Below are 14,912 nucleotides of genomic sequence, written 5' to 3'. Positions count from 1 at the left end.
GACAGGGGTTAGCCCTACAGGACAGGGGTTAGCGCTACAGGACAGGGGTTAGCGCTACAGGACAGGGGTTGCGCTACAGGACAGGGGTTAGCGCTACAGGACAGGGGTTAGCGCTACAGGACAGGGGTTAGCGCTACAGGACAGGGGTTAGCGCTACAGGACAGGGGTTAGCGCTACAGGACAGGGGTTAGCGCTACAGGACAGGGGTTAGCGCTACAGGACAGGGGTTAGCGCTACAGGACAGGGGTTAGCGCTACAGGACAGGGGTTAGCGCTACAGGACAGGGGTTAGCGCTTACAGGACAGGGGTTAGCGCTACAGGACAGGGGTTAGCGCTACAGGACAGGGGTTAGCGCTACAGGACAGGGGTTAGCGCTACAGGACAGGGGTTAGCGCTACAGGACAGGGGTTAGCGCTACAGGACAGGGGTTAGCGCTACAGGACAGGGGTTAGCCCTACAGGACAGGGGTTAGCCCTACAGGACAGGGGTTAGCGCTACAGGACAGGGGATAGCGCTACAGGACAGGGGTTAGCGCTACAGGACAGGGGTTAGCGCTACAGGACAGGGGTTAGCGCTACAGGACAGGGGTTAGCGCTACAGGACAGGGGTTAGCGCTACAGGACAGGGGTTAGCGCTACAGGACAGGGGTTAGCGCTACAGGACAGGGGTTAGCGCTACAGGACAGGGGTTAGCGCTACAGGACAGGGGATAGCGCTACAGGACAGGGGTTAGCGCTACAGGACAGGGATAGCGCTACAGGACAGGGGTTAGCGCTACAGGACAGGGGTTAGCGCTACAGGACAGGGGTTAGCGCTACAGGACAGGGGTTAGCCCTACAGGACAGGGGTTAGCGCTACAGGACAGGGGTTAGCGCTACAGGACAGGGGTTAGCGCTACAGGACAGGGGTTAGCGCTACAGGACAGGGGTTAGCGCTACAGGACAGGGGTTAGCCCTACAGGACAGGGGTTAGCGCTACAGGACAGGGGTTAGCGCTACAGGACAGGGGTTAGCCCTACAGGACAGGGGTTAGCGCTACAGGACAGGGGATAGCCATACAGGACAGGGGTTAGCGCTACAGGACAGGGGTTAGCGCTACAGGACAGGGGTTAGCGCTACAGGACAGGGGTTAGCGCTACAGGACAGGGGATAGCCATACAGGACAGGGGTTAGCGCTACAGGACAGGGGTTAGCGCTACAGGACAGGGGTTAGCGCTACAGGACAGGGGGTTAGCGCTACAGGACAGGGGTTAGCGCTACAGGACAGGGGTTAGCGCTACAGGACAGGGGTTAGCGCTACAGGACAGGGGTTAGCGCTACAGGACAGGGGATAGCCCTACAGGACAGGGGTTAGCGCTACAGGACAGGGGTTAGCGCTACAGGACAGGGGATAGCGCTACAGGACAGGGGTTAGCCCTACAGGACAGGGGATAGCGCTACAGGACAGGGGATAGCCCTACAGGACAGGGGTTAGCGCTACAGGACAGGGGTTAGCGCTACAGGACAGGGGTTAGCGCTACAGGACAGGGGTTAGCGCTACAGGACAGGGGTTAGCGCTACAGGACAGGGGTTAGCGCTAAAGGACAGGGGATAGCGCTACAGGACAGGGGTTAGCCCTACAGGACAGGGGTTAGCGCTACAGGACAGGGGTTAGCGCTACAGGACAGGGGTTAGCGCTACAGGACAGGGGTTAGCGCTACAGGACAGGGGTTAGCGCTACAGGACAGGGGTTGATTGGGGATCCACCACCAATGACAACACATGGTTAACTGGTCCATAGCTGGTGGAGAAGAGGGCTGGGAGAGACTTCTCTCACAGATCTAGGGTCAGTTTACCCAACACCAATCTAACCCTAAACACTGTCTGGGAAGTGGGATTTTCATCCTGACTCACTAAAACACGACATAAAAGATGGATATTGCAGAATGTCAAAGGCTACTTTGTTTGACAGAATACTGTCTGTTTATTCAGCATGGATTCTCACCTTGTTATCTGGGTGGCTTCATTCTTCTGGAAACACTTGATAATGATTATCGAAGTTATTGAATAAACCAGTGCAGTTATCAAACAGCATGGACAGACAGGAAGAATGGAGAAATCCAGCGGAGAGAAGAGGACCCAAACCCTAAACAGTTACATCCGGAAGCTGCGCTCAGTTCATGTACAGTTGGCGGACAAGTAAAACAAAAAGCTTCCATCAACCTGGTAAAACGTTGCATATAATGTCCTCTCTCCCAGGTATTGAAATAATCCACTGGTGACCGCTGGGCGTCCCTCGAAGGCTGCAAAAGAACAGCTGTCTTTGAGAGGAAAGTTTCAGGCTTTGATTGACTTCTCTTCTCCTTCCCACACCGTTCAGAGCAGCGCGATCCTCCCTCCGTCTCCACCAGGCTTTCTCTTCTCCTTCCCACACCGTCCAGAGCAGCGCGATCCTCCCTCCGTCTCCACCAGGCTTTCTCTTCTCCTTCCCACACCGTCCAGAGCAGCGCGATCCTCCCTCCGTCTCCACCAGGCTTTCTCTTCTCCTTCCCACACCGTCCAGAGCAGCCCGATCCTCCCTCCGTCTCCACCAGGCTTTCTCTTCTCCTTCCCACACCGTTCAGAGCAGCGCGATCCTCCCTCCGTCTCCACCAGGCTTTCTCTTCTCCTTCCCACACCGTCCAGAGCAGCCCGATCCTCCCTCCGTCTCCACCAGGCTTTCTCTTCTCCTTCCCACACCGTCCAGAGCAGCCCGATCCTCCCTCCGTCTCCACCAGGCTTTCTCTTCTCCTTCCCACACCGTCCAGAGCAGCCCGATCCTCCCTCCCGTCTCCACCAGGCTTTCTCTTCTCCTTCCCACACCGTCCAGAGCAGCCCGATCCTCCCTCCGTCTCCACCAGGCTTTCTCTTCTCCTTCCCACACCGTCCAGAGCAGCCCGATCCTCCCTCCGTCTCCACCAGGCTTCTGTCAGCAGCACTAATGATAACGTCACGTTGTATGGTAATGGCGAAACCTATTGAGTCATATCATTTACATATTTTTATTTTATTTAAACAGTGGTGTAAAGTACTTAAGTAAAAACACTTTAAAGTACTACTTAAGTCGTTTTTTGGGGGTATCTGTACTTTACTTTTACTACTACTAATAATAATATAATATGCCGTTTAGCAGATGGTTTTATCCAAAGCGACTTACAGTCATGCGTGCATCAATTTTTTGTGTATGGGTGGTCCCGGGGATCGAACCCACTACCTTGGCGTTACAAGAGCCGTGCTCTACCAGCTGAGCTACAGAATGAAAAATAAAATAATGTAATTTTTACTCCATACATTTTCCTTGACACCCAAAAGTACTCGTTACATTTTGAATGCTTAGCAGCACAGGAAAATGGTCCAATTCACACACTTATCAAGAGAACATCACTGGTCATCCCTACTGCCTCTGGCCTGGCTGACTTACTAAACACATGCTTCGTTTGTAAATTATGTCTGAGTGTTGGAGTGTACCCCTGGTTATCTGTACATTTAAAAAAAAACAAGACAATTGTGCCATCTGGTTTGCTTAATATAAGGATTTTTAAATGATTTATACTTTTACTTTTGATACTTAAGTATATTTTAGCAATTACATTTACTTTTGATACTTAAGTATATTTTAGCAATTACATTTACTTTTGATACTTATGTATATTTAAAACCAAATACTTTTATACTTTTACTCAAGTAGTATTTTACTGGGTGACTTTCACTTTTACTGGAGTCATTTTCTATGAAGGTATCAAGTATAAATATAGCCTACACAATAGCTTTCAACATACCAATATTTGTGGAAATTTTACAAATAAATTATGGTATGAATAATACAATTGAAAAAATAAAATGTCAAATTATCCATTAATTTCATCAAAGGTGGTAGGTAGCAAGTTTCAAGTTTTAATGTCACCTGCACAAGTACAGTGAAATGCCTTTCTTGCAAACTCAAAACCCAACAATGCAATAATCAATAACAATGTAGCACTAAAAATAACATTTACATTACATTTTAGTCATTTAGCAGACGCTCTTATCCAGAGTGACTTACAGTTAGATAACAAGGTAGAACAAAAACACATTAAATAAGAAATAAGAAGAACAGGAGAAAGTAAGCATTCTATATACAGGGTCAGTTCCTGTGCCATATTAACAATGTGCAGGGATACTGGAGTGATGGAGGTAGATATGTATAGGGGTCAGGTGACTATATACAGGGTCAGTTCCTGTACCATATTAACAATGTGCAGGGATACTGGAGTGATGGAGGTAGATATGTATAGGGGTCAGGTGACTATATACAGGGTCAGTTCCAGTACCATATTAACAATGTGCAGGGATAGCTATTTAGCCGTTTTATGGCTTGGGGATTGAAGCTGTTCAGGAGCCTGTTGGTGTCAGACTTGATGCACCGGTACCACTTGCAGAGAGAACAGTCTATGGCTTGGGTGGCTGGAGTCTTTAACAATTTTCTGGGCATTCACACCGTGAAAAACAGTTGTACTGCACTAGAGTGTTAAAACAAATCGATATTCCCAAAGTTTAGCATGCATGTCTTTGCAGGGGGGACTCTTATTTTGAAAAAAGAAAATCAGCAATCGCGCTAGCAGCATAATATCCTGCTGCTAGGAGAGCGGTAATAGTCCCCTCAGAGCACTGGTTCTGATGTCAGCAAGAACGTGAGCATCAAGAAACTATGACGCTGATGGGGACACTTTGAGGACTGGTATCTGCTGCCCCCATGTGGATGCATGGGACCCCAGTCAGAGTAGAGACATGAGACCCCAGTCAGAGTAGAGACCCCAGTCAGAGTAGAGACATGAGACCCCAGTCAGAGCAGAGACCCCAGTCAGAGTAGAGACATGAGACCCCAGTCAGAGTAGAGACCCCAGTCAGAGTAGAGACCCCAGTCAGAGTAGAGACATGAGACCCCAGTCAGAGTAGAGACCCCAGTCAGAGTAGAGACATGAGACCCCAGTCAGAGTAGAGACATGGGACCCCAGTCAGAGTAGAGACATGAGACCCCAGTCAGAGTAGAGACATGGGACCCCAGTCAGAGTAGAGACTACCAGTCAGAGTTGGAGTAGAGTAGAGACATGAGACCCCAGTCAGAGTAGAGACCCCAGTCAGAGTAGAGACATGAGACCCCAGTCAGAGTAGAGACATGAGACCCCAGCCAGAGTAGAGACCCCAGTCAGAGTAGAGACATGGGACCCCAGTCAGAGTAGAGACATGGGACCCCAGTCAGAGTAGAGACATGAGACCCCAGTCAGAGTAGAGACATGGGACCCCAGTCAGAGTAGAGACATGAGACCCCAGTCAGAGTAGAGACATGAGACCCCAGTCAGAGTAGAGACATGGGACCCCAGTCAGAGTAGAGACATGAGACCCCAGTCAGAGTAGAGACCCCAGTCAGAGTAGAGACATGGGACCCCAGTCAGAGTAGAGACATGAGACCCCAGTCAGAGTAGAGACATGAGACCCCAGTCAGAGTAGAGACATGAGACCCCAGTCAGAGTAGAGACATGAGACCCCAGTCAGAGTAGAGACATGAGACCCCAGTCAGAGTAGAGACATGAGACCCCAGTCAGAGTAGAGACATGAGACCCCAGTCAGAGTAGAGACATACCCTAGATGACCCCAGTCAGAGTAGAGACATGAGGACCCCAGTCAGAGTAGAGACATGAGACCCCAGTCAGAGTAGAGACATGGGACCCCAGTCAGAGTAGAGACATGGGACCCCAGTCAGAGTAAGACATGACCCCATCGACCCCATCGAGTCTGACCCCATCAGTACATACCCTCGTAAACATAACCCCAGTCAGAGTAGAGACATGACCCCAGTCAGAGTAGAGACCCCAGTCAGAGTAGAGACATGGGACCCCAGTCAGAGTAGAGACATGAGACCCCAGTCAGAGCTGAGACCCCAGTCAGAGTAGAGACATGATACCCCAGTCAGAGCAGAGACATGGGACCCCAGTCAGAGTAGAGACCCCAGTCAGAGTAGACTGGACCCCAGTCAGAGTAGAGACATGAGACCCCAGTCAGAGTGATCAGAGACATGATACCCCAGTCAGAGTAGAGACATGATACCCCAGTCAGAGTAGAGACATGATACCCCAGTCAGAGTAGAGACTCCCCAGTCAGAGTAGAGACGCCCCAGTCAGAGTAGAGACATGAGACCCCAGTCAGAGTAGAGACCCCCAGTCAGAGTAGAGACATGGGACCCCAGTCAGATGAGACCCCAGTCAGGTAGAGACCCCAGTCAGAGTAGAGACATGAGACCCCAGTCAGAGTAGAGACTGGGACCCCAGTCAGAGTAGAGACATGGGACCCCAGTCAGAGTAGAGACCCCAGTCAGAGTAGAGACATGAGACCCCAGTCAGAGTAGAGACCCCAGTCAGAGTAGAGACATGAGACCCCAGTCAGAGTAGAGACATGAGACCCCAGTCAGAGTAGAGACATGAGACCCCAGTCAGAGTAGAGACATGAGACCCCAGTCAGAGTAGAGACATGAGACCCCAGTCAGAGTAGAGACCCCAGTCAGAGTAGAGACATGAGACCCCAGTCAGAGTAGAGACATGAGACCCCAGTCAGAGTAGAGACATGATACCCCAGTCAGAGTAGAGACCCCAGTCAGAGTAGAGACATGAGACCCCAGTCAGAGTAGAACCCCAGTCAGAGTAGAGACATGATACCCCAGTCAGAGTAGAGACTGGGACCCCAGTCGGAAGTCGAGAGCATGAGACCCCAGTCAGGGTAGAACATTATACCCCAGTCAGAGTAGAGACACTGGGGCCCCAGTCAGAGTAGAGACATGGCCCCAGTCAGAGTAGAGACATGAGACCCCAGTCAGAGTAGAGACATGAGACCCCAGTCAGAGTAGAGACATGAGACCCCAGTCAGAGTAGAGACCCCAGTCAGAGTAGAGACATGAGACCCCAGTCAGAGTAGAGACATGAGACCCCAGTCAGAGTAGAGACATGAGACCCCAGTCAGAGTAGAAGACTCCCGAACCCCAGTCAGAGTAGAGACATGAGACCCCAGTCAGAGTAGAGACATGGGACCCCAGTCAGAGTAGAGACATGAGACCCCAGTCAGAGTAGAGACCCCAGTCAGAGTAGAGACATGAGACCCCAGTCAGTAATTTAATATTTTAGTCATTTAGCAGACTCTCTTATAATTCACTTTAGATTATTTATTTGATATGCTAGAAATTATTGGACATGTGCATTTACATTTGGGACTGATGCTGTTTATTACGTTTACTGAGCACTCCTTCCCCAAAAGTATAATGCAAACGTACCAGACCCATCAATTTTGTCACTCCATATTTGCCGTAGCTTATCATAACAAGGAAATATGGCAAAGTTCAGGGTTGTCCCTAGTTACCACAGCCACAAAGTCCTAAACCACGCCTGTTTCTAAAATGTATCTTGTTAAATTGTAACTTTATACCTAACCTTAACCACACTGCTAACCTTATGCCTAATCCTAACCTCAAATTAACACCCAAAAGCAAATGTTTGTTTTCATGAATTTTTACGATATAGCCAATTTGGACGTTGTGGCTGTGATAACTAGTGGAAACCAAAGTTCAGTGGTTAGAGACATTGGCCGTGTTCGAGAGCATCAAAACCGTGATGTATCATGGGTAAATTGTGAATGACTGACTGATCTACAAATAATATTGACAAGTTATTTATGATGCAAGGTGATTTGTAGATCACTAAGCCTCGACTTGCCTTTAAAGTCGACTGAAATGTCGAACGCTCCCATTGTTACAAGAGGCGAATTTTAGCCACACAATACACTGTAACAAATTCACCATTCCTGTGGAGACGCTTGCGAATAGACAGTGTTTGTGCATTGTACGGGCTTGATTGTGGTTGCATATCCGTAGATAGTTCACGGGCTTGATTGTGGTTGCATATCTGTAGATAGTTTAGCTTCACGTATCGGTTTACTTACTTATTACCACCACAATGCACAGAGTAAAGGTCGTTTTTGGTCATTTATCGCCACGGAACACGTTTAAATCCCACAGTGATCCTATTGTGTCCGGGGCAGAATGTAGTGCTTTCTCCACCAGTCCAGATGATATAGTGGTGGTCCACGGGCTGAGGACTGCTTTCGGCAAGGCTAAAAAAGGATCTTTCAAGGTAAGGAGGACTAATGCCGCGTTCAAAACAACTGGGAACTCGGAAAAAACGAGCTTGAGTGGGAAAAATCGATTTGAATGGTCATCCATCTCGGGCCTCTTTCTAGAGCTCCGACTTTCCGAACTGAAGATCACTGACGTCACTGATATGAACATTGGGTCGCAGGAGAATTTCCAAAATCCAGAAGAAACCCTGCACTGTTGCAGGTCATTCCCACGGTGAATGTGTCGGCCCGCTACGCTATGAAACCCTGCACTATTGCAGAGAATTTGATATTACCGGCCGCAATTGATATGGTGAAAATACTGTGTGGGGAGGCACAGGCACAGAAACTCACATCAATACCTTTGTCAGATAACACTGTTCAACAAATAATTTATGCTCTGAAACCAGTGGTGGAAAAAGTACCCAATTGTCATACTTGAGTAAAAGTAAAGATACCTTCATAGAAAATGACTCAAGTAAAAGTGAAAGTCACCCAGTAAAATACTACTTCAGTAAAAGTATTCAAGTATTTGGTTTTAAATATACTTAAGTATCAAAAGTAAAAGTATAAATCATTTCAAATTGCTTGTATTAAGCAAATCAGATTGCACCATTTTTTATTTTTTTTATTTACGGATAGCCAGGGGCACACTCAACACCCAGACATCATTTACAAATGAAACATTTGTGTTTAGTGAGTTTAGAGGCAGTAGGGATGTTCTCTTGATAAAAATGTAATGATTACTTTTGGGTGTCAGGGAAAATGTATGGAGTAAAAAGTACATTACTTCTTTAGGAATGTAGTGAAGTAAAAGTCGTCAAAAATATACAAAATGTAAAGTACAGATACCCAAAATAAACTACTTAAGTAGTACTTTAAAGTGTTTTTACTTAAGTACTTTACACCACTGTCAAAAACTCCCCAGCTTATGCTCTCCAAATGGACATTAGCTGTGAGAGCGGAGATGTCCATGGATGCTATTCACGAGGACATATTGTTCTGTCTCACGATTCCCGAGCATGAAACGGCATGGGGGTGGGATGTTCAGTGGCGTGGCGATATTGACGAAAAACAGATTCCATATGGGATCGAATGGTGGGCTTTTGCATAGATGGGGCATCAGCTATGGCGAGACGGTGGGCAGGCCTCTGCACTCTAGTTATGAATGTGTCTCCCTATGCCATATGGACGCATTGTATGATACACAGAGAGCGGCTGGTGGCAAAAGAGCTGAGCACAGAACTCTGAGATATACTGCAGCATGTAACTTCAACTGAACTACATCAAACCACCTCCACTGCACTATGTGGAGATGTGGGATCAGAGCAGGTTTTGAACAGTCATCCTACTCTGAATTCCAACTCGGGAACTCGGGCCTCTTTCTAGAGCTCCGACTATCCGACCTGAAGATCACTGACATCATGATTTGACCTCGTATTTTTCAGAGTTCCCAGTTGTCTTGAAAGCACCATAAAACCCATGGTAGGCTACCCTTTGCCAGCTCATATCTGTGTGAAGCTGGATTCAGTGCTCTCGTCCGCATTAAAACCAAATATCGATCGAGGTTGGATGTGACGGCAGAGATGAGGTGCACACTGTCCCCTGACTTTGAGAAGCTCTGACGCGACATGCATTAAGCCACACCCATCTCATTAATGGTGGTGAGATAAGAGACATGATGTCAGACTAATTGACTGTCATAGCCCCACATTAAAAGTATGTAATGGTGAGTTGAGAAGATAATCAGAAATACTGTTAGAATGTTTTTCAATTGACTGCCATAGCCCCAAATAAAAAAGTAAACATTGGCTGTTACTTACGTAATTTATTTCACAAGGTTGGCTTCGTGAGAATTTTCAGATATCAAAATGGGTTCGTGGGCCAAAAAAGTTTGGGAACCCCTCCCCTATAATGCCAGTGATAACATGTTTTTATAACATTTTGCCATCTGGATTGAAAATGAAATACAGAAATATCAAATCTACATAAGGAGTCAAACCCCTGAGTCAATACATGTTAGAATCACATTCAAGCAACTCCAGTGTGGATTTGGCCTTGTGTTTAAGGTCATTGTCCTGCTGAAAGATTAATTGATCTCCCAGTGTCTGGTGGAAAGCAGACTGAACCAGGTTTTACGAGAAGATTTTGTGCTTAGCTCCATTCTATTTCTCCCTAGTCCTTGCTGATGACAAACATACCCATAACATGATGCAGCCACCACTACGCTTGAAAAGATGAAGAGTAGTGCTCAGTGACGTGTTGGATTTGATTTGCCCCAAACATAACACTTAGTATTCAGGATATGAAGTTCATTTATTTGCCCCATTTTTTGCAGTTTTACTTTAGTGCCTTATTGCAAACAGGATGCATGTTTTGGAATATTTTTTATTCTGTCCTTCATTTCAGTAATTTAGGTTAGTATTGTGGAGTAACTACAATGTTGTTGATCCATCCTCAGTTTTCTTTGGCAATTTTTCTGGGCCTTCCTCTGACACACCGCCTGATATAGAGATCTTGGACGGCAGGGAGCTCGGCCCCAGTGATGTACTGGGCTGTCCGAACCACCTTCTGTAGCGCTTTGTGGTCGAGGGCGGTGCATTTGCCATACCAAGAGGTGATGCAGCCAGTCAAGATGCTATCGATGGTGCAGCTGTATAACTTTTTGAGGATCCGAGGGCCCATGCCAAATCTTTTCAGCCTCCTGAGGGGGAAGAGGAGCTGTCGTGCCCTCTCTTTATGACTGTGAGGGTGTGTGTGGACCACGTTAGGTCCTTAGTAATGTGGACCACGTTAGGTCCTTAGTAATGTGGACCACGTTAGGTCCTTAGTAATGTGGACCACGTTAGGTCCTTAGTAATGTGGACCACGTTAGGTCCTTAGTAATGTGGACCACGTTAGGTCCTTAGTAATGTGGACCACGTTAGGTCTCAGTAATGTGGACCACGTTAGGTCCTTAGCAATGTGGACCACGTTAGGTCCTTAGTAATGTGGACCACGTTAGGTCCTTAGTAATGTGGACCACGTTAGGTCCTTAGTAATGTGGACCACGTTAGGTCCCTAGTAATGTGGACCACGTTAGGTCCTTAGTAATGTGGACCACGTTAGGTCCTTAGTAATGTGGACCACGTTAGGTCCTTAGTAATGTGGACCACGTTAGGTCCTTAGTAATGTGGACCACGTTAGGTCCTTAGTAATGTGGACCACGTTAGGTCCTTAGTAATGTGGATGCCAAGGAACTTGAAGTCCTCGACCCGCTCCACTACAGCCCCGTCGATGTGGATGGGGGCGTGTTCTCCCCTCTTACTCCTGTAGTCCAGGATCAGCTCCTTGGTCTTATTGACGTTGAGAGAGAGGTTGTTGCTACGGCACCACACTGCCAGGTCACTGACCTCCTCCCTGTAGGCTGACTCATTGCCGTCTGTGATCAGGCCTACCACCGTTGTGTCGTCAGCAAACTTGATGATGGTATTAGAGTCGTGCATGGCCACGCAGTCATAGTTGAACAGGGAGTACAGGAGGGGACTAAGCACACACCCCTGAGGGGCCCCTGTGTTGAGGATCAGCGTGGCGGAGGTGTTTTTGGCTACCCTCACCACCTGGGGCCGGTCCATCAGGAAGTCCAGGATCCAGTTGTAGCGGGAGGTGTTCAGTCCAGGGTCCCAAGCAAGGTGACCAGCTTGGAGGGCACTATGGTGTTGAACGCTGAGCTGTAGTATATGAACAGCATTCTCACATAGTTATTCCCCCTCTTGTCCAGGTGGGAAAGGGCAGTGTGAAGTGCAATTGAGATACATGCATCTGGTCACAGATACCTTAAAAAAATAAAAGTAGGGGCGTGGATCAGAAAGCCAGTCAGTATCTGGTGTGACCATCATTTGCCTCATGCGGCGTGACACATCTCCTTCGCATCGAGTTGATCAGGCTGTTGATTGTTGTCCCACTTCAATGGCTGTGCGAAGTTGTGGGAACTGGATCATGCTGTCGTACACGTCGATCCAGAGCATCCCAAACATGCTCAATGGGTGACATGTCTGGTGAGTATGCAGGCCATGGAAGAACTGGGACATTTTCAGCTTCCAGATATTGTATACGTATCCTTGCGACATGGGGCTGTGCATTATCATGCTGAAACATGAGGTGATGACGGTGGATGAATAGAACGGCAATGGGCCTCAGGATCTCGTCACTGTATCTCTGTGCATTCAAATTGCCATCGATAAAATGCAATTGTGTTCGTTGTCCTTAGCTTATACCTGCCCATGCCATAACCCCACCGCCACCATGGGGCACTGTTCACAACGTTGACATCAGCAAACCGTTCGGCCACATAACGCCATACACGTGGTCTGGGGTTGTGTGGCCAGTTGGACGTACTGCCAAATTCTCTAAAAGTACATTGGAGTTGGCTTATGGTAGAGAAATGAACATTCAATTCTCTGGCAACAGATCTGGTGGACATTCCTGTAGTCAGCATGCCAATTGGACGCTCCCTCAAAACTTGAGATAGCTGTGGCATTGTTGTGTGACAAAACTACACATTTTAGAGTGGCCTTTTACATTTACATTTACGTCATTTAGCAGACGCTCTTATCCAGAGCGACTTACAGATTACACAAGGTGATGGGACATAAACCTAACTTCAATGACTCATTTCTCTGAACAGGGGGAAAAAACATCACCAAATTCACTGAGAATACATACAGTATGTTGAACACGTCCCAGCTTTATAGTTCTGGTCAAACATGGAGAACTGACATGGTATACGGGCTGTTGGGGGGTTTGGAGGGTCCATGGGTGGCTTCTGACCATGTCTTAATGGGCTGTTGGGGGGTTTGGAGGGTCCATGGGTGGCTTCTGACCATGTCTTAATGGGCTGTTGGGGGGTTTGGAGGGTCCATGGGTGGCTTCTGACCATGTCTTAATGGGCTGTTGGGGGGTTTGGAGGGTCCATGGGTGGCTTCTGACCATGTCTTAATGGGCTGTTGGGGGGTTTGGAGGGTCCATGGGTGGCTTCTGACCATGTCTTAATGGGCTGTTGGGGGGTTTGGAGGGTCCATGGGTGGCTTCTGACCATGTCTTAATGGGCTGTTGGGGGTTTGGAGGGTCCATGGGTGGCTTCTGACCATGTCTTAATGGGCTGTTGGGGGTTTGGAGGGTCCATGGGTGGCTTCTGACCATGTCTTAATGGGCTGTTGGGGGGTTTGGAGGGTCCATGGGTGGCTTCTGACCATGTCTTAATGGGCTGTTGGGGGTTTGGAGGGTCCATGGGTGGCTTCTGACCATGTCTTAATGGGCTGTTGGGGGGTTTGGAGGGTCCATGGGTGGCTTCTGACCATGTCTTAATGGGCTGTTGGGGGTTTGGAGGGTCCATGGGTGGCTTCTGACCATGTCTTAATGGGCTGTTGGGGGGTTTGGAGGGTCCATGGGTGGCTTCTGACCATGTCTTAATGGGCTGTTGGGGGGTTTGGAGGGTCCATGGGTGGCTTCTGACCATGTCTTAATGGGCTGTTGGGGGGTTTGGAGGGTCCATGGGTGGCTTCTGACCATGTCTTAATGGGCTGTTGGGGGGGTTTGGAGGGTCCATGGGTGGCTTCTGACCATGTCTTAATGGGCTGTTGGGGGGTTTGGAGGGTCCATGGGTGGCTTCTGACCATGTCTTAATGGGCTGTTGGGGGGTTTGGAGGGTCCATGGGTGGCTTCTGACCATGTCTTAATGGGCTGTTGGGGGTTTGGAGGGTCCATGGGTGGCTTCTGACCATGTCTTAATGGGCTGTTGGGGGGTTTGGAGGGTCCATGGGTGGCTTCTGACCATGTCTTAATGGGCTGTTGGGGGGTTTGGAGGGTCCATGGGTGGCTTCTGACCATGTCTTAATGGGCTGTTGGGGGGTTTGGAGGGTCCATGGGTGGCTTCTGACCATGTCTTAATGGGCTGTTGGGGGTTTGGAGGGTCCATGGGTGGCTTCTGACCATGTCTTAATGGGCTGTTGGGGGTTTGGAGGGTCCATGGGTGGCTTCTGACCATGTCTTAATGGGCTGTTGGGGGGTTTGGAGGGTCCATGGGTGGCTTCTGACCATGTCTTAATGGGCTGTTGGGGGGTTTGGAGGGTCCATGGGTGGCTTCTGACCATGTCTTAATGGGCTGTTGGGGGGTTTGGAGGGTCCATGGGTGGCTTCTGACCATGTCTTAATGGGCTGTTGGGGGGTTTGGAGGGTCCATGGGTGGCTTCTGACCATGTCTTAATGGGCTGTTGGGGGGTTTGGAGGGTCCATGGGTGGCTTCTGACCATGTCTTAATGGGCTGTTGGGGGTTTGGAGGGTCCATGGGTGGCTTCTGACCATGTCTTAATGGGCTGTTGGGGGGTTTGGAGGGTCCATGGGTGGCTTCTGACCATGTCTTAATGGGCTGTTGGGGGGTTTGGAGGGTCCATGGGTGGCTTCTGACCATGTCTTAATGGGCTGTTGGGGGTTTGGAGGGTCCATGGGTGGCTTCTGACCATGTCTTAATGGGCTGTTGGGGGTTTGGAGGGTCCATGGGTGGCTTCTGACCATGTCTTAATGGGCTGTTGGGGGTTTGGAGGGTCCATGGGTGGCTTCTGACCATGTCTTAATGGGCTGTTGGGGGGTTTGGAGGGTCCATGGGTGGCTTCTGACCATGTCTTAATGGGCTGTTGGGGGGTTTGGAGGGTCCATGGGTGGCTTCTGACCATGTCTTAATGGGCTGTTGGGGGGTTTGGAGGGTCCATGGGTGGCTTCTGAC

The 14,912-nt window shown here is 48.8% G+C and overlaps 2 protein-coding genes across 2 annotated transcripts in view; one reads left to right on the top strand and one right to left on the bottom strand.

The window, feature by feature from the left end:
• Positions 1 to 2,797, bottom strand: part of LOC121549640 (mitogen-activated protein kinase kinase kinase 3) — a 138,112-nt gene extending 135,315 nt beyond the window's left edge. Inside the window, exon 1 of the mRNA XM_045210430.1 lies at positions 1,983 to 2,797. The gene's annotated coding sequence lies outside the window, so the exon portion shown is untranslated. The remainder of the gene's footprint in view (positions 1 to 1,982) is intronic.
• Positions 2,798 to 7,772: 4,975 nt separating this feature from the next.
• acaa1 (acetyl-CoA acyltransferase 1) overlaps positions 7,773 to 14,912 on the top strand; it is a 55,052-nt gene continuing 47,912 nt past the window's right edge. Inside the window, exon 1 of the mRNA XM_041861425.2 lies at positions 7,773 to 8,169. Coding sequence (XP_041717359.1) covers positions 7,993 to 8,169 — 177 coding nt within the window. The 5' untranslated portion in view covers positions 7,773 to 7,992. The remainder of the gene's footprint in view (positions 8,170 to 14,912) is intronic.

The sequence above is a fragment of the Coregonus clupeaformis genome, chromosome 34, assembly GCF_020615455.1.
Source record: "Coregonus clupeaformis isolate EN_2021a chromosome 34, ASM2061545v1, whole genome shotgun sequence".
Lineage (NCBI taxonomy): Eukaryota > Metazoa > Chordata > Actinopteri > Salmoniformes > Salmonidae > Coregonus > Coregonus clupeaformis.
This window is presented reverse-complemented; position numbering and strand designations above follow the sequence as displayed.